At 40.8% G+C, this 18,250-nt stretch overlaps 1 protein-coding gene across 6 annotated transcripts in view; it reads right to left on the reverse strand.

Annotated features, from left to right (window-relative positions):
- Positions 1-15,967, reverse strand: part of MFSD2B (MFSD2 lysolipid transporter B, sphingolipid) — a 37,962-nt gene extending 21,995 nt beyond the window's left edge. For 3 of the 6 annotated variants that reach the window (XM_079332881.1, XM_079332878.1, XM_079332880.1), the window contains exons 1-5: positions 15,576-15,967; positions 10,538-10,654; positions 6,975-7,099; positions 3,425-3,548; positions 2,202-2,280 (exon numbers count right to left, since the gene is read on the reverse strand). In XM_079332881.1, coding sequence (XP_079189007.1) covers positions 2,202-2,280; positions 3,425-3,548; positions 6,975-7,099; positions 10,538-10,654; positions 15,576-15,617 — 487 coding nt within the window. In that variant the 5' untranslated portion in view covers positions 15,618-15,967. The remainder of the gene's footprint in view (positions 1-2,201; positions 2,281-3,424; positions 3,549-6,974; positions 7,100-10,537; positions 10,655-15,575) is intronic. The other 3 variants (XR_013777668.1, XM_079332877.1, XM_079332879.1) reach the window with 2 other exon arrangements.
- Between the last annotated feature and the right edge of the window lie 2,283 nt (positions 15,968-18,250).

Genomic DNA, 18,250 nt, shown 5'->3' on the forward strand with positions numbered 1-18,250 from the left:
AGCATCATTAGAGGCAGCAGAAATATAACCACTGTGAAACTATTTTCTAAGTAGTAGCAAGAGCTGAGGAACAGGTATCCTTCAAAGTTCTTGTGTGCTCAGAATTTATGATGTATTACTTTCCACATCAACCAAGAAAGTTGATCTGTCAGCAGATTGTACTTTGAAGCAGGCTATGTTTTGGCCAAAATCTAAGTAGGAGTTATGCTAAGGTAGCTTTGGAATCCAGTATTTCTACCTTGCATTAATAGCAAAGCAGAAAAAAATTCTTAATAGGCAGTTCTGCTTGTCTCCAGCAGAGGGTAATGGATCCTCTGATCTCAATCTTATTTTTAAGAGCTCACTTCGTATTACACAGATGTTTTCCTTTAACAGTTGAAGAAATGCCTGAACAACTGACTGAATCCAAGACAGTCTATCAGCAAGAAGAATTCTCTATAAAGCCCAAAGAGAGGCAAAAGTGTTTTACCAAAACACCAAAAAAGGAAAAGGTAAAAAACCCCAGGTTCTCACATAAGCATAGCCATTACAAGAAAACTTTGCTCCAAATAGATATTATATCAACATACACAAAAACACCAACCTTTGAAAAGTCAAAACTATGGTTCATTCCACCACCTTAATATGGTTTAGGAGAACAGCTGTACACTCAGAAGTTAAACCTTTTCTGAACAATAAAATGACACTATAAATGTGTGACACCTCTCAGCCACTGAGTTCAACAGCTTTTATGAGTACAAGTTTCACATGCTTATGAAGCCCTGCATGGGACTAGCAGATCAGAAAGCACATTTATTTGGATCACAGCCTCTGAAGACATAAAACCAGACAATAGAAAACACTAGGTACATGGATTTAGTTAGAATTTAGGCCAGATGACTCAGAATACAGTCATTGCCAAAGAATATAACACAACTGGAATCTCCTGCTGTTTAGTCCTGTCCTGTGACTGCCAGTCCAGACTTTTTCTTAAAGATAGTTGATGGGAATGCAAATTACAACTGTTCCATGTCTCTGGAGAGGGACTGGGTTGATCAGAGAATATTGTATCTAGAATTTTTGACATTACATTTTTAGTATTTCTCACTATTTCACTTTGCCTCTGTGGGTTCCAAAATAATCAAGTATGTTGAGGGTTAGAAGGGCTAATGGAAGAGGAAAGGGATCTTACCAGGAAGAGAAAACAGATGCAACAAAAAACCCTACAAGTTATTCTAAAGCAACACTTTAAGGACAAGTTAAGACTTAGAGAAGTCTTTCATATTTGACTTCTTTTCTTTTTACCTTGCTTAATGCAGTTACACAATAAAGAAGGCATGAGATCAGAACTGAAGAGGGCAGGAGGAGAAGAAACCGTTTTTGCATTCAATTTATGATCTATACAGGAAATCTTGAAAATATTTTCACTTCACTTTTTTTGGTCTGATTGATTTGCTTCAAAGCCAAAAGATTGTCTGGTTTTGGTTGTGGAAGAGCCAGAGATGTGGTCTGGAAAGCATCATCCCTTTAACTAATACACTCAGAGTGTTAGTTATATTACAACAAGATCTGCCTTTAAACTACCTGGTATATGTCAGAATTAATTTAAAAAACACAGATTAAATGAAAAAAATATTTCAGTTGGTGTGAACATGGACACAAAAATACTTTCCTTTTTAGTGAGGTTAACTGTCTTGGTTCTATGAGTTCCAATTTTTTTTTCTCAGCAAACAGGTTTGGGATTTGTATTTATAACATGAAACACATAAATCTAAGGAAACATACTTAAAAAAACCAGAAGGCAACAAAACAGAACAACAAACCCCAAGTAAAACCACACAACAAACTTCTCAAAATTACTTTTATACTTTCTTTAATTGAATGTTTCTTTGTTTTTCCCTTACAAATCACCTTTAAATTAGATTGTTATTCCTTACCCTGACTTGGTTAAGAGTGATTTTTTATTGTTTCCTCTGGCTAGCAATAAACCAAAAAGAGTTTATAGCTAATCAGACAATTAGAGACAATTAAATATTAATGTCTCCTATTTAACTAGAGAAATGCGATTCCTTTGAAGACAAATTAGTTTACATCACATATTGAAACATTCTTATAAAAGTCCAGTTTAGGGACACAAATCACCCAGAACTTGCTATAGATGAAGCAGGATTTTCAATAAAGCTCAGCCCCAGTGCCCAAGAGAGAGCCCAGATCACACTCACGATATGCTGTTGCAGAATCTCTGTCCCTCTGGTCTGTGCTGAGAAACATGGTGAGGGCAGAATATGGTACTTGGAATAACTATGGAAAGAAAGAACATGACTCAGGACATGTCAGGGTAAAACTGCTGTATTCCTTTGATATCCCAGAAAAAAATGGTTTAATGGGACCTTGAACATTCATTCTGAACACTGAGAACTCACAACCAATTTTTCAGCACAAAGACCTGCCTTTTCTTTCTGGTTTGTAAAGCATATAAAAGGAAAACAGTACCTTTCAGAATACAAATAATAAATAATAAAATACCCAGAGGGTTTACGATGATGATGTGCTCCTTCAGTTTCCTTGGGAAAATATTCTTCACAGAGAGACTCAAAAGAATTTTTCTTTCTTTGCACCAGGACACTATCGTGTTCCTAGCTTGAGATAACTAACAGAAAGCAAAGCCATGAAGAAGGAATCCAGTTTTCCACTGTATTCAAGCCAGAAGACTACACCAATACCCTAAATATTTCAAATATCTGTCTAATTATGAAAATCCATGAGATAATAGTGAAAACTATTGTTTTTAGACATTGTGCCACACACTCCTTAATTTAAGCTTAAGACCATTGCACAGTGGAACTGGGACATGAACCTGCCTGAACAACCAAGTTCTCTGTGGTATTCCCACCACCTCAGAGATCTGTAGCCAAATTAAGTCTTGTGCTGTGCATCCCACAATGCTTGTATAAAATGCATTTCTGTTCACTTCCATAAAAAATGCCAAGTGTGCACATTTTCACAACTCTGCCATGGAAACCCTGTGCTTCTCTTTCAAAAGAAAGAGCAAAGAAATTATTTAAAATCATTATGGATGTCTTCTGGACCATCTTTATACTGGGGAAACAAAGGATATATTGAAACTTAACACAGGAATACAGAATTCCTAATCTGCTCCTGAGAACAGATGTTATAAGAAGTTGGATGTCTAACTGGAATTAGGAACATCTATACAAGAATGAGTTGAGGGCACTGGAGGTAACCTGGATGAATTAGCAGTTCATTTACCAGAAAAAGCATTGGCAGAAACCATCAACCAGAAGAGACTTTGATAAAAGAGCATCTGCCTGTCCTCACCAGAAGTTGAAATAAAATGTGAAAACAAGTTTACTAAATATGAATGCTTTAATACAGCCAACAAGCAAGTTACTGCTGAGAACATCATGACCTGTAATCTACTTACTGTGGTCAGTGCTTGGAAAAGGCAGTAGAAAGTCAGATACCAAGCAACTCTTCCTGATACAAACGGAGGCAGGTACCACATAAAAAAATAGGAGACTATTGTGAAGGGTGTACATGCCAGCACCCTGAGAAGAAAATCAACACACAGCAACAATCTTAAAATAGCAAAGTGCATTAAATTTTCCTGCTAATAACCAATATAACACTATTTTATGTGCAGTTTTTCTAACTGTAGTAATGTATGCTTTTAAATATCAAACGTTAAATAACAGATTAATATAAAATATATAATATTGATATGAAATATAAAAATACATAGATTAATACTTTCATAAAGTGGAAAAAAACCTAGCAAATCTGAAAGAAAAGAGCTACACTTAAATTAATATCTGGCCCAGAAGAGATATAATTTCCTTTCATATGCACTTAACACCATACTTTTATTGACATTCCTTGGCACATGTCTCAGATTAGACATTTATTAGAAAGAAACACTGAAAAATTCACTAAGCTCTGTCATCATGTCTTTGCATACTCCAGCAATTTTTACATGAGTTTACTTATTGAGATTCCCTCTTCTAATTTTAGTGTCTTTGGTTTTCCCTTAAGTTTAGTCTCTTCACTGTTACTTCAAGCAAGTGCAAATGTGTTGATACACTAAAATATACTGAAAAAAGCATACAAGACAATGGACAGCCCATTGTGAAAGCTCCTACACTCTGTGTCTAGTTGGGTATATGATAATTTCCTCCATTTAACTCCTAATCAAATCCTTCAAACACAATAGGATCATCTTCAGAGAGGAAGGTGGCTTACAAAAAGAACCACACAAACTTATATTCCAGACATTGCCATTAACCAGCAATTAATAACATTAGCCTAAAACCTATTTAAGGCAAATAGCACTTGTCAAACTCCATGATACAGGATTGGTCAGATGCTATTATTTCCTAAAAGTCTGAGCTGCAGCATCAGGCTTGTCCTGTGTTCTTGTAAATCAGGCACTGAACAATGTATTTAGATGACCAAGATCCTAACAAAAAAATTTCCAAACACATAAAACAGAAAACAGATTAATCCCTTCACAACAGCACTACTGACATTGGGGGTCAGCTGATTATTTTGCAATCGTGAACTGAAAACCTGGAATACAAAAGAGAATGTGGGTAAATAGTTTAGTAAAACAATGGCTTTCCCACACTGCTCTTTGGGATGGACAGCATCACTGGGAGCTGAAAAATTACCAGGAAAGTGCCAGGTTCTGGTATTCTCTGTCCCTCTGGTCCCCAGCCCACAGATCACCCACAGCAGTGGAAAACAAACAAGGGTAAAATCCTAACACATCTCAGGGAATCTACCTTCCTCTCCAAAAGCATGAGCTCTCCCACATGGAGTCCAGGCACAGCCACCACACCAAATACCTTCACAGTCACTTTTTCATACAACTTTGGTTGTATTGGTATTATTCTCCTCTTGGTATTATTCTCCTCTTTCCCACATTTTCCTTTCCTCTCTAATGCCAGGGAGTTTTCAAAGCCTTGCTGGAGTTGCTGAATATCTGACTGTCAGCTATTAGCTCTTTTGACAAGATGTTCGACCATTATTTCAAGGCAATGTCTGCTTCTGCCTTTTAAAGCCATTAAATAAGTGATTGATGACTTTGTGTTATATTGAGGACAGTATTAAGCAATAGTTAAACATTCACCTCCCTTACTAATGTTCTTGCTTTGCTGGCAAGCTTTTCTGACTGAAAAAAATCCATTGTTTCATTCTAGACCATTAAGAAGTCAGAAAAATTCAAAATATTAAGTATTTTTAAGCTAAGGGAAGCCCCATTTTTTGTTTTGTAAAAAAATTGCCTAACTCTCAAAATCTAGGAACAGAATTCCCATGAAAATATTAGTGTTACCAAAAAAAACCACAGACAGAATCCTCCTGTAAAGAAAGCAGCTCTTAGATGAGAGGTGGGGTTAGATAAGCACTTTTCCTGTAAAAAGTGCAAGATGTGCTGGAGCTGGTTTACAGTGAAAAGATAAGTTCATGCTTGTGTTAGGACAGGAATCATTCTAATATCAATGTAATACTAACAATAAACACATGCACTTGCTGTATTTTCAGAGAACTTAAAGGAAAAAGCATCAGAATACTTTTAATAGCATTTGTATAAAAATTTCATTGTTTTCCTTTTGGATAGCTTTCTTACTCGGTTAATTCAGTGGTCATTAAAAAACCACACCATTTACCTGGCCTCCAACCAAATCCTGAGAAGAGAAACAACAGCAAGCTCATCTTTTCCCCAAGAGACTTGACAAAAAAGCTTTACTTCAACCTGAAGGTCCTGTTCCTATTGGGCCAAGAGCAGCTGGTCTCAGCCTTTTTCCAATGTGCACTTGTCTTCTCTGTTTTGTCAGATATAAGCTGCTCATGGACAAGTTTCTGTAGCTGTAAAGCTGCACAACAGCAATAGAACCAGGCAAAAAACTGTGCTCATTTCCCCTGAAATTTCTACTTTCTTGCCCAGGACATATTTACTCTTAGATTTTTGTTGCAAATCAAGTTTGTGGGTTATATCCATTAAAAATTTGCAATTAATTTAAAGTATCTTACAATGCATCCATATAATGTATGAGATAAAATGCTGAAAGACTCCCTATTTCACAAAGTAATTGTGATGGGTCTAAATTAATACAAACCAGCACAATATTCAATCTTCCTCTGGCTTCCAAGATACTAAAAAACCAACAAAATATGCCCTGTGGCATAGATGAGCTGGAGATCCTCTAGCATGGCCCAATCTGTTCCATTTTTTCTTGCTTCACACCTGTCAATCTCATTCCTATTGGGCAGCACTCATGGTTCTAACCTCTCCTTGGAGCACATGGACAGCACGTGCACACAGGTAAGTGAAACATCACACACCTCCTTCACCAAAAATCAAAACCTTACAGCATCTGACTCATTGTAAGAGTAGTGGTGATTTTCTAATGAACTGTTCTGACCATGAGATGTAAGAGAAGCAGGTGTGAGAAGAGCCTCACAGTGCCATGGCAGTGCTGAGCCCTTCGGTGCCATGGTGTCACATCTACCCCACACCTGTGCACACATCTGTTCTACATCTGTGCATGCATCCTTCCCTGAACTGAGCTGAAAGGCCTGGGGAGTTAAAGGAGCTCCTGGAAGGCTGATGTGAGATGTGAAGGACTCTAGGACATAGGTAGAAATAAGTTCCAACTTTGTGGAAGAGTGAAGCCAAACTAAAGAAGTCTAGACAGAGATGAAAATTCAACCACAAATTTAAGAAAGTTTTAGGTCTCAGATTTCAGTTTTGCTAAAAATACAGTCTTTTCACTTTATGTGTTTACCTCTCCAGTGGCAGAAAATCTCTTCTGTGTTTTCAGGTGTAAACAAGTTAAAGACATGGCAATTTTTAGTTTTATTTTATATATGTGGAATGAATACAATCCCTGAGACTAATTCAGTGAGGTGGCTGTAGGACCACAACACTTAATATTTACATATATATGTAAATATATGTACACATTTATACTTACCAAGGCATGAGCCGGCCAATTTTTGTCCATCTACTTTTGCTAATAAAAAAGCCAGCAACAGGATCAGTAACTGCACCTGAGGCTTTGCCAATGAACAGCACCAAAGAGGCATGAAATGGAGTAATCTGAAAGTACAGACAAAATACAGTAAACAAGAGGCATTGTTTCACAATACAATGAAACAGCATAAAGCAACTTTCCAGAAAAAAACACCTCAGTGTTTTAAAGAATAATGATAGTTCATTTACAAAACACGCCTGCAGCTGTCATAGAAATTCCTATTGGTTATCCACAGCAAACAAATGAGACATTGAGATTGGCACTGTAGATTAAGGGAACAGAAAGGGAAAATGCAAGGAAGGAAAGATCCAGAATGTGCTTAGGACGAAGGAAATGAATGAGTCAAATAGCAAAGTCCCTGTTTTAGTCACACATTCTGACAGAGCCCCTCTGTAATCACCCTCTTGCTTTCCCCCACACATCTCCATCTCCCCATGTCTTTATCCTGACCTGATCCAGAAAATGGCAGAGGGGGCTGTTTACATGCTGTAATGTTTTTTCCTCTCCTGGGGTTAGCAACAAGGCTTCCAACTGGTGGCATGTAGCTGAGGAAGAGGTTATTGCACAACAGACTTCATCCACTGGGGACTGAGTGGTGACAACTGCATTGCATAAAGCACATCTGCTCAAACCAAAGTTGCCAGCACGTGTCCATCACATCTCACTCGAAAAATGTTCAAGGATTACATAAGAATAAAATTGCCAAGTAGAAAAACCTCTGAAATTAACCCAGGTGGACCATACTTCAGTGCCTGTATAGAAATACAGTTTATCCCAGGCAAGGCAGTTATTTTTTCCACATATATCTGTACAGAGATTAGGAATTCCCATCACACAATGGGCAGAAAAGGCAGGTTCCCTTCCAAGTGCTCAGTTCATATCACTTCAACTATAGTCCTGAAAAAAGTCATTGAAACCTATATAAATGTGAATGCTCCTCCCATCAATTATTGAAAGAAGCTGCTGAAAGAGCCCTTGTGACTTGAAGAGTGAGAGAAGACAAGATCCCTTCATCTCTGTGCTTCAACATAGCAGTGAAAGGCCTGGCAAATGCAGCTGATACAGCACCAAGCTTGAGCAGGTATCCTCTGCTTTCCTGAAAGGATACTGTCTCCCAGGCAGCAGAATTTCCTGCCGGTCTTCTCTCAGAGGTGAAAGAAGGAAGCAGTGATCTCTGCATGTCCTGATGACCAGCTCAAAAGGCAGGTGTACAGACTTCTGACACCACACCCATTACATTTTAGCCCAAATTAGGTGAAACTGCAGTGGCAGGCAATGTTCCTGTCACCACCAGCTCCAAGACACTCCACTCTAGAAACTTTGTGAACAGGGAAGGACTGGGAATGGCAGTGCCCAACAGATAACAGTGGTGGCTCTCTATTTCCTTGCTGCATGGTGGGATGAAGCTGGGATGAGCACTGGACTGTCACAACCTTCCTGCTGACCCACCTTGGCTGTCTCGTGCCCTCCCACAGCCATCAAAGGGTGGCAGGTAGCCCAGCAGCCCCGAGGCAGACTCACCATGGGGACTGCCCACAGGTCACTGCTGCTCCTCAAGAGACAGGGCAGCCAAAATAAGCACAAAATAGCAGTCAGAAAGAGGGGTTGAAATATTGCAGTTGTGAGGGGGACAAGAAAAGAATACTACAAATTAGGTGAGTTCCACATTCATATTATGCTCAAATAATTTAACAGACTGAAAGGAAGAGGTGGAAGGAATCTTTGAGGAAAAAGCAAAATTTCTTTCATGTTAGGAGTGGAGTCTGTAAAGCCACCATGTCTTCATCATTGGTATGGCTTATACATCCCTTCTGTAGTTCTACAGTTCTGCTCTCAAAGTGGGAAAGAAATAAATCCAAGTAGTGACTATATTATTACATTCTCTCTTGTGAAAATGTGTGGTAAAGAACACAGTATTTCAGAGCTATTTTTCAGGCAGAAAAGAAATCCTGTCCCTCCAGAACTACTTCAGAGAACAAATTTAACCATCAGGGAACAAATAATTAAGCCTCTCAATGAAAGTGTAAGTATATCACTACAGACATTAAGAAAAATTATTTGGTTTCAGTAGAAGCTTGTTAATAAAATAATTATTTTGATGTCACTTATTTAGGTAGTGCCCAAAGATGCATGGATTAGACCCCAGCTTTCCAGACACTGTCGACAAACACATGAAGGAACAGTCCCTTGCTTCAAGAATTTCCAATCTGTGATAAGCAGTGAATGGGGAAATTACCATATTTCCAAGCACCCTGACAAAATGGTGTTAGAGTCTTTCTTATTTAGGTCCTGCTTCATCATCTACAATGGCTTGTACTGCCATCCTTGATGCCAGTGAGCAACAGCTTTAGTCAGAGCTGCTCCACCTCCCTGCTGTACCCCCAGGCTCCTTTTCCACCTCCAACTCCTCAGATTCCACACCAACATTTGATATCTTTGACAATGCTGTCCAAAACTGGCTCCTGTTTTACATCTTGTGACTTTGATCTCAACAAGAAACTCAAGATTATCTCAGCTGTACAATCACATATTACAGTGTTGAAAATTTTATTAAGTCACAAGTCAGCTTTAATACCATGAAAAACATGGTATTAAAACTTAACCCCAAACTTCTGGACACCTCCCAGTCATAATATCCTGTTTTTAGACAGCAAATGGGTAATGATATCTGACCCAGAAGCTCTTGTTTTTTCCAGCAAATAGGAACAGTAATCAGTGCTGAAGTCCCCCCTGTACTTTCAGAGCTGTTCTCAGTCCCTGCAATTTGGCCTCAACTCCCTAAAATCTTTATTTCTATCCTAGTACCTTGTCCTAGTTACCATGCATGCATACAAGACAACCCAAAACAGCAAAAAATGGCTTATGGATTGATTTTCTTTGTGTCTCTGCTGTCCTGAAATCTGGCTGGAGCAGCTGAAAGTCAGATGAATGGGATGACTCCTAGTGCTTTGTTCCACCGGGTCTGCTTCTGCATCAGAAAGCCACAGATGCAAAGAACCTTCAGGAAGGATAACTCAGCTTTATTTGCCATGAAATTACCTTACACAAACCACATAAAAATTGTGTGAAATTATGTTGGTTACAACAACAGTTGGGTGCAACTGAATGATTTTTAACTAAACCACATGAACAAAACTCCACAATCTTATCATGGTGATAATAATGTTCTCAGATGTCTCATATTTTACACTCTTTGACTCCTGACACTGAGAACTGATTTTTCTTATGTCTGTAAGTGTGTGAGCTCTACAGCACCTAGAGTTCTAATAATGATCCAAAACTAAAAGTGAGCAACAGCCATCTCAAGACAGAAAGAAAAATAGGGGGAAAAAATTAATTCTGGACAAGTTCATGCAGTTTCCAGGATGCTGAACAGCTAGAGGCAATAACAATGAGACAATTTAAAATATTTATTAACTAATTCCCCTTCTGTCATTCCAGGGACACAGCTGGCAATATCAGAGTTAAGTCCACAGTCTGCAAATGTTTCATGTGCTACTTACATGGGCTATGTCTAGCAGGTAGATCTGCAGGAAGAAAGAAGCAGCACTCCCTGCCACCTGGTTTGGGGCACCTCCTATGGCATAGCACAGCTTGCTGCACATGGAGAGCCTGTACCCCTGTGTGAGAAGAAGAAACCATGAGCAAACCAAGGTTCACAAGTTAAAAGCTACACAAATGATAAGGTTAAAGTCTATAGTTAACACCACTTTAATGTATTTGCTTCACAGCTATTCCACTAATAGATCTGTATGCCCTCAACCCCTATCATCAACAGGCATTTGGGTGCTCATTACTTTGATTTTTAATTAAGCCCCAAAAAAACAGATTACAGTGTTCCTAAAAGTGAGTTGTGATGACCTCAGGCTTACCTACCTTCCTCTCACAAGCTATTAAAAGAAAATAAGTCTGCAATCAAGCAAGAAGCAGCAGAGAAGTGCTACACTATTATTTCAGCTTAGTTTTGTCTTTGAATGCTTAATTCGTATTTTAAAGGTTGAAAACTTTTACTAAAAATATTTATTTTATTAACCTTTCAGATAATAATAATAATTGATAAATATCCTCATACCACAGTAATTGAACAACTTTCACAGAGAGCTGCAGAGACCAAACAGATCCCAAACATTTGTGCTTTGTTCTTTCCTTTGTCACAAAATGCTGGTGTGACACTGGCAAAGTCACTTGACTTTCCATATCTTCCTTTTGACTTGATTTTTCTATATCTTTTTGAAAATTGGCATCATATGGTAAGGGATTTTGGGCCCAAGATTTTTTTAGAAAATCCCTCCAACTGTATTTTAAAAATTTTGCAAAACTGTGCTCTGTCATTTGATGTTTGAAAAGCACCATAAGCATGCAAGAATATTCTCAAATATAATAGCCAAATAAGAATAAAATAAATGTTGAAAATAAGGTGGCATACCAGTAATTAAAATACAAAATTTGCACAGTTTCTACTAGAGATTCTAATGAAGAACATAGGGTTTTTTCCCCAATAGTAAAAGTTCCAGGATAGTAGAAAGCCTTTAAAAAACATAAGAATTAAATTTATGTCATAAAATTCAAAATGAAGAAAGAAAATTACTCTTTGTTAATCTATATTCCTTTCAAAGGGACAACACATCAAATAAAATTTTTTAACTTTTAGGCTTTCAGTTCCTCTTTAAGATTTTCTGTCAAGAGAAGCCACAAAACATGAAGAGAAGCAGCAATATTAATCCTGGGTCTGTCTTCTCTCTCAGCTGACTACACGAGCCCTTAATTCTTATGTTAGATCAGGATAAAAATAGAGATATGGAAATGAAGTCCACATTACCTAATTTCTGAACATTTTAAAATTTACTAACCCATCACCTTTACTCTGTAACAGTTTTGAGAGTTTTAGACTTCTAGGCAGTGCTTTTCATCATCTGAACATTTCCCTTTGAACTGTTCTATCAGAGTGGGTGTGAACAAACAAGCACAAGTATCAGGACTCCTTCCTTTTTGTGTTTTCCTAGAAAAAGACAGGGTGGGATCCCATTACTACACCCAAGGAAAGTGGACACTGTCAGGGCATGAGCTGCAAAATATTATCACCACAACAAGCTTCACTTTACTGCCTTGGCAATTTTCTTCTTTGCAGGGAAAAAAAAGAGTGATAAACAGTCATAAAACAGACTTCATTATAAGAATTGTACTATATAATTTGATAAGAGATTGAAAACAAAACAGAATATACAAATATTTGTTGCCCAAAGTAACTCTTTCCATACATAAGTACTAATAAATATGAGCTCTACCTCTGGGTCCACAGAATTAGCTTGATCCATTGCCATCCCCTTGAGCTTTGCTCCAGAGGCTGTGTACTTTAAAACCTTGTCTCACTTTTTCATTTTTCAGTCATTCCCTTTTTAAAGTTTTATTTTTTAGTCATTAAATTACTTTAAAAGTTTATTTTCCCTTGATATTTTCCCTCCTGACCTCCAAGCATTGGCAAGATGACTTTCAGCTGAAATCAAGAGATATAAACTGCTGCTGTGCAAATCCTGTATCCTACTGCAACCTCAAAAATAGAAAAAAAAAACCTTTCACACTTACTTTCCCTAGTAATTTTCATAGACTCACAGAATGGTTTGGGTTGGAGAGGACATCTGAAGATCATCCAATCCAATCCAATCCAATCCAATCCAATCCAATCCAATCCAATCCAATCCAATCCAATCCAATCCAATCCCCTGCCATGGACAGGGACATCTTCCACCATCCCAGGTTGCTCAGAGTCCCATCCAACCTGGCCTTGGACCCTTCCAGGGATGGGGCAGCACCAGCTCCTCTGGGCAGCCTGTGCTAGGGCCACAACACCTTCATAGTAAATAAATTAATTCTTACTTGCCTCTTTTAGTTTGAAACCACTGCCCCTTGTCCTTTCAATAGCTAGGGTCTCATAAAATAGAAATATAAATGCTCCTATATAATATACAGGATTCCAAAATGTTTTTAGAACATGAAGAATGTCAAGTTCTTAGGAACTAATCTAATTAAAGATGTGGTACACTAAATGGTCAACCAACATCTAAACTTAGAGGCTGCAGGTGGTACTCCTGTCTTTACAGTTAGAAAATTGACAATCTTAGTACATTTTTTATGAAGTCTGCAATTCCACACACACCCAGAATGCTGCTCAACTATTCTCTGAACCATGCTCCCAGATCACCTTGAAGCAAACTTAATACTTTGGTCACAGCAGTAGTTAAGTTTTAATTAAATTTTGATTATGAATGTTATTTTCAGAATAAAACAAGCTGCCAGATAGACATGGCATACAGAGGTGTCCTGTCTGTCACCCACAGAAACACAGGGAATCTGCAGTTCATGATCTCCCTGGAAGGTAGGTTACATCCTGCTCCACAACTGTTTTCCTTTTATTTTGCCTAACTGCTTTTGGAACTTGTTTGTAGATTAAGCCATAAACACCACAGCAGTTCTGCATGGAAATGACATCCTGTGAAAGGAAATGCCACTGTCACTGCAGATCTGCTGCCTGGTAACTTCATTGAGTGTCCCTGAGCTTCTAGCTGCTGAGAAACAATCCTTCAGACACTACATTCTGGTGTGTCTTTCAAAAAGAAGCACCCACAGTAGATTTTTGCCACATTTTCTGCCTCAGTACTCAATGGAAAGTGGTAAAATGAAGGTAGGACCCTGCACCAGTAAAGCTGAAGCATTTCCTCCTCTCCAACTTCCTACAACTAAGAGCAGAGAAGATGCACATGGCAGCTGTCACAAGATCCACAGGAGCAACCCAGCCTTGGTTGGGTGTGCATGATACTGCTCCTAAATGCTGACAGAACTGTCTTGGGAAGGATAACACTGAGCAGGGCCAGGCAGAGCACTGGCTATCAGCAGCTCACAGAGCTTTCCTCCAAGGGCTGGCTGTCCCTGCTGCACTGCAAAATGCTTGATTCCTGTGAAATCCAGTAAAAGCTTCTTCATCTGTGCAGGTTCATCAGCAAGTTGAAAGTACTCTATGAATCATTAGAGATAGGAATGTGTAGGCAGTAGTCAAATAAAGAATGAAACATAAAAGTACAATCAAAATTTTGTTTTGAGACCCCTGTAGTGTAGTTGAACGTCAACAGCAAATTACTTCTACAAGCTTTAGGAGAAATGATGCATGAGAGGTATGAGGTAGGAAGGCATGAGCATGGCAGACGATGGCACGAGAGGTAAGAGGAATTAATGCTTCTTCTATTCTGCAGTTCCTTTATTTTTAATTATCTTGTAAGTTAAAATCATACTTGTAAATTTTCCATTCCCCAACAGAACAGAAATGGAATACAATATTTATAGCAGAACATCCTATTTCTACAGAAAGTCTTGCAGCTCTTTGAAAACAACTCAGCTACTCTGTTATAGGCATAGGGAGCAGCCACATTTTGTCCTGAGATACTCGTTATCAGTGGAGCCCAGAACCGAACCAACAAGTCATTTAAAAGCAGAAAGAACAGAGAACGAAACCTGTGACTAAGATAAATGCTAGCCTAGGTTTATGTGAGAAACAATGAAATGTAGCTAGTGAGGAGTCAGTTTTCCTCTCAACGTGGAATTAACAGTGGTTAATTAGCACTGTTCTCTGAGTGACCAAACACGAAAAAGCACGGGTGGCATCCCAGTGCCCCGCACCGAGCATCCTGAGGATGGTTTCGGGTTTCTTAGTGACACCAGCCCACCCCTGAGTGGAAGAAAACAGGAGCAGGGTTTGTGTGCAGGAAAGGGCAGTAAGGTATGAGTACGGTGGGATACAGTGGTGCTTTCTCAGGATATTCTTCCAGCTGCAGGCAACGCAGCTCTGAGGAACTCCGTGAGACAAAGACAGTGGATCTGCGCAACATCTGCAGACTTATGCCATGAATTCACACAGATGCTTTCCAAACACAAAAATTCAAACCCGAATAGAAAGTTCCAGGTGTCTGAAGAGTTCCGTGGGCTGAATGCCCCCTAACACTTTGTGGAAAGCTTCCTCATCCGCTCTGTTTGGAAGCTGCCCCTTCCCAATTCCACCTGGTGCTCCCATGGAGCTGCGGAGTGCCCGCTCACCCTCACCTGCCTCCCGCTCCTCCGCGGCCAGCACCGGCTCTGGGGCGGCAGGGGGACCCCCGGCTCAGAGCACACGCTGGAACCGGGACTCGCTGAGGCTCGGGGCAGCGAACCCACCTGCCTCGGGCCGGGACAGCAGGTGGGAAGCGAAGGCGCTTTTCCCTGGCACGGCAGCGGCCAGGAGCAAATCCCGTGCAGCGCATTCCAGGGAACGCAGCGGGGTCGCGGCGCTGCCCGGCGAGAAGGGTTGAAGAGCTATTCCAGAAACTCCAGGTACCCGCTGGGACCGCGCACCCGAGCTCCGCGCAAACCCGGGCTGCCCCAGCCCCGCCGAGTGCCCGCCACCCGCCGCGATGGCAGCGAAACCCCGGCGTGCCGGGACCCCGCTCTGGCCCTGGGCTCTGTCCGAGCGGCTCCCCAAGCCCCCGACAGCCGCCCTGTCCCTCGCAGCCCCCTTACCTCCTGCTCGCCCGCCGGGGTGATCCTCGCAGCCCCCGCCATGGCACCGCGGACATCCCGCCCCGAGCGGCACCTGCGCGCCCGGGGCGGGGCGGCGGGGCCGAGGGGCGGCGGGCGGGGTCCCCGTTGCCCTCACAGCGCCCGGCGGGGCCGAGGCACCGGCGCTGCCCTCTAGGCCCGGGACAGGGCATCCCCCGTCCCTCCGTGCGGAGAGAAGCGGGGCAGCTCCCGGCCGGCACAGCCCCACAGGCTGCGGGGCTCAAAGATGGCGTGGAGCTGGAGGGGGCTGTTTTCATCCAGCCCCAAAACGCCACCCCTGCCCCTTGAAGAGATGCGCGGTTTCCCGAAATGCGGGGATGGCGAACCGCGCTGTGAGCCGGACGGAGCTCGCACAAGAGCCGCGCTTGGGCCGGGACGCTGTACGCGGAGAGCAGCTGCTGATTGTGCCGTGGGATGGTTCGAGGGGGTAAGGGGTGCCCGGGGAGCCACCGGCCCCGGGGCTGCTCAGGGAAAGACTGGAGGTGGCACTCGGTGCCATGGTCCGGTTGACAAAGTGGTGATCGGTCCTAAGTCGGACTCGATGATCGCAGAGGTCTTTCCCAACCTCATTGATTCTGTGATTCTGCTGCCCCCGAGCCAACACTCTTATCTAGGACACACGAGGTCACCGCCACCCTGCCCCTGGGAAAGTGCCCGTGCACGCATGCTCTGCATCAGAGGAAATACAAACTGCATTTTGAAGTATGAATCCTTTCAACAGTGAGCTAGCCTAAGAGAAAAGGGTTCAACGAACCAACAGGACTTGTGACCTGCTTGTCTTGGGGAGATGATGACTAATCAATCTCTACACCCAGGGCTTTTTGGTGTGACTGAGCTCTTCGGAACAGCTGCTGACAGATCACCTGGTGGGTACAGGGCAGGCACTGCAAAGAAATACTGACATTTAAATCCTGAGCAGCATCGTTTAGTAAGAATAATTGTAGCAAATTTGCAAAATTCTGGAAGAACAAGGCATTATTTTTTTTTTTCTAAATAACAGACCTTTAACAGAAAACTGCGATTGTGGCTTTAACACACCTTATTCAAAACTCTCTGAAGGGGGTCTAGAGGCTGGTGCCAGTTGAGCTTCAAGACAGACGGATTGCCATGTACCAAGCTAAATGCACCTAACATTCAAATTCAACATTTAGGTTGTTTTGCCTTTATACACTGCCTTCATAACACATTTAATCCATTTAACCTGCGTTTGCATGTTTCTTCACAAAGGGAAAACTACAGAAAACATTTCCTTCCAACGTTCTTTTCTTGGCTGCTTTAATTTCGCTGTATATCTTGACATGCAGGCTTTACTCAAAGTAGCAAAGGCTTGTGAAGAAACAACAAAAAACTGATGCTATTTGTGTTTCACAAATTCTAGCACTGATCAAGCCAGGTATACTGCTGTTTGACCAATGGACAGTTGCTGTCCACAGACACTACAGGTAGCTAATCAGTCTTTACAAACTTGGCCAAAACCAATTAGCTTTAGGAAAGTCTTCTATTAATTCCAAAGACTTTCTTCAAATTAGGAAATAAGTTATTCTATCACAGTTTGTTGCCTTTTTTAAAAGACACTTTCTAATCTAGCATGGGATTAATGCAGCCAGCATTACTTCACTTTTCAAAGATTTTCTCTCATTTCGTAATTAAGATCATGACACTTTCCAACTGCAGATGCACACTCAAGTACACAAAATCTGCAGACAGACAGCTGGCTTTAGTAAAGCACCAAACTGTCCAATCTATTAAAATGCTGGTAGCAGACATGAATCAACATTGAAATACAAAATACTTACTGGTCCTTCCATAGGATAGCAAGCAAAATGGATTTACCCACTTCAGAATTTTACACTCCACCTTCAATTTCAGTCTCACAATCTCACAATATTTATTTCTTCAAATTTTCCTGCTGCAAATTATGAATAGTAGTACACTGTTACTTTTGACATTTCATGCACCTTTTAGATAAAACAGCTGATCTCACAATCAACCATATGTGCTTTTCTAATACTAAGTTTTATATTAAGACTAATTTGAAATCACTGATTAATAAATTTCCCTGTTCAGGAAGCTCTGCGAACTGAGGGTTGGAGCTATGTCTGTAGTTGTTTTGTCTTTTCAGTATTACTAATGGATTTGTCTGCACATTTGTTTTTCATATAGGAGTCAGTGCAAGAGCCAAGAAAATTTAATTGTACCACTTGCTACATAAACCTGAATGGCACAGTAGCACAAGAAGTTTATAGCACAGCCAAGTGTTTAAAGGCACAGTTACCAGGTATTTGCTTTTTAGGACACTGAACAGATACTTGCTCAGTTGACTTTCATTTCAACCACACCATGAGAGATGCTGAAGCAAACCAGTTTTATAACCCTGGGAATGAAGGAAAATATGTCCCTAGTCTGAAGTCTCACTACTTTTCAGAATACAAGTTGTTCCAATGAAGTAATTTCTATTTAGAATAAAACCAGGAAAACCCAAACCCCTATTTCACTTAAGCACACAAAAGAAGTACAACCCCAACAACCATCCTTTGGCACAGAGGAGTCAGGACTGAAGATCCTGGGATGTGTCTTACCTGGAGATTTTAGTTCCATTCACAAACCCACATGCTTAGTAAACACAGTACAAAATA

The sequence above is a fragment of the Erithacus rubecula genome (assembly GCF_903797595.1).
Source record: "Erithacus rubecula genome assembly, chromosome: 2".
Classification (NCBI taxonomy): Eukaryota; Metazoa; Chordata; class Aves; order Passeriformes; family Muscicapidae; genus Erithacus; species Erithacus rubecula.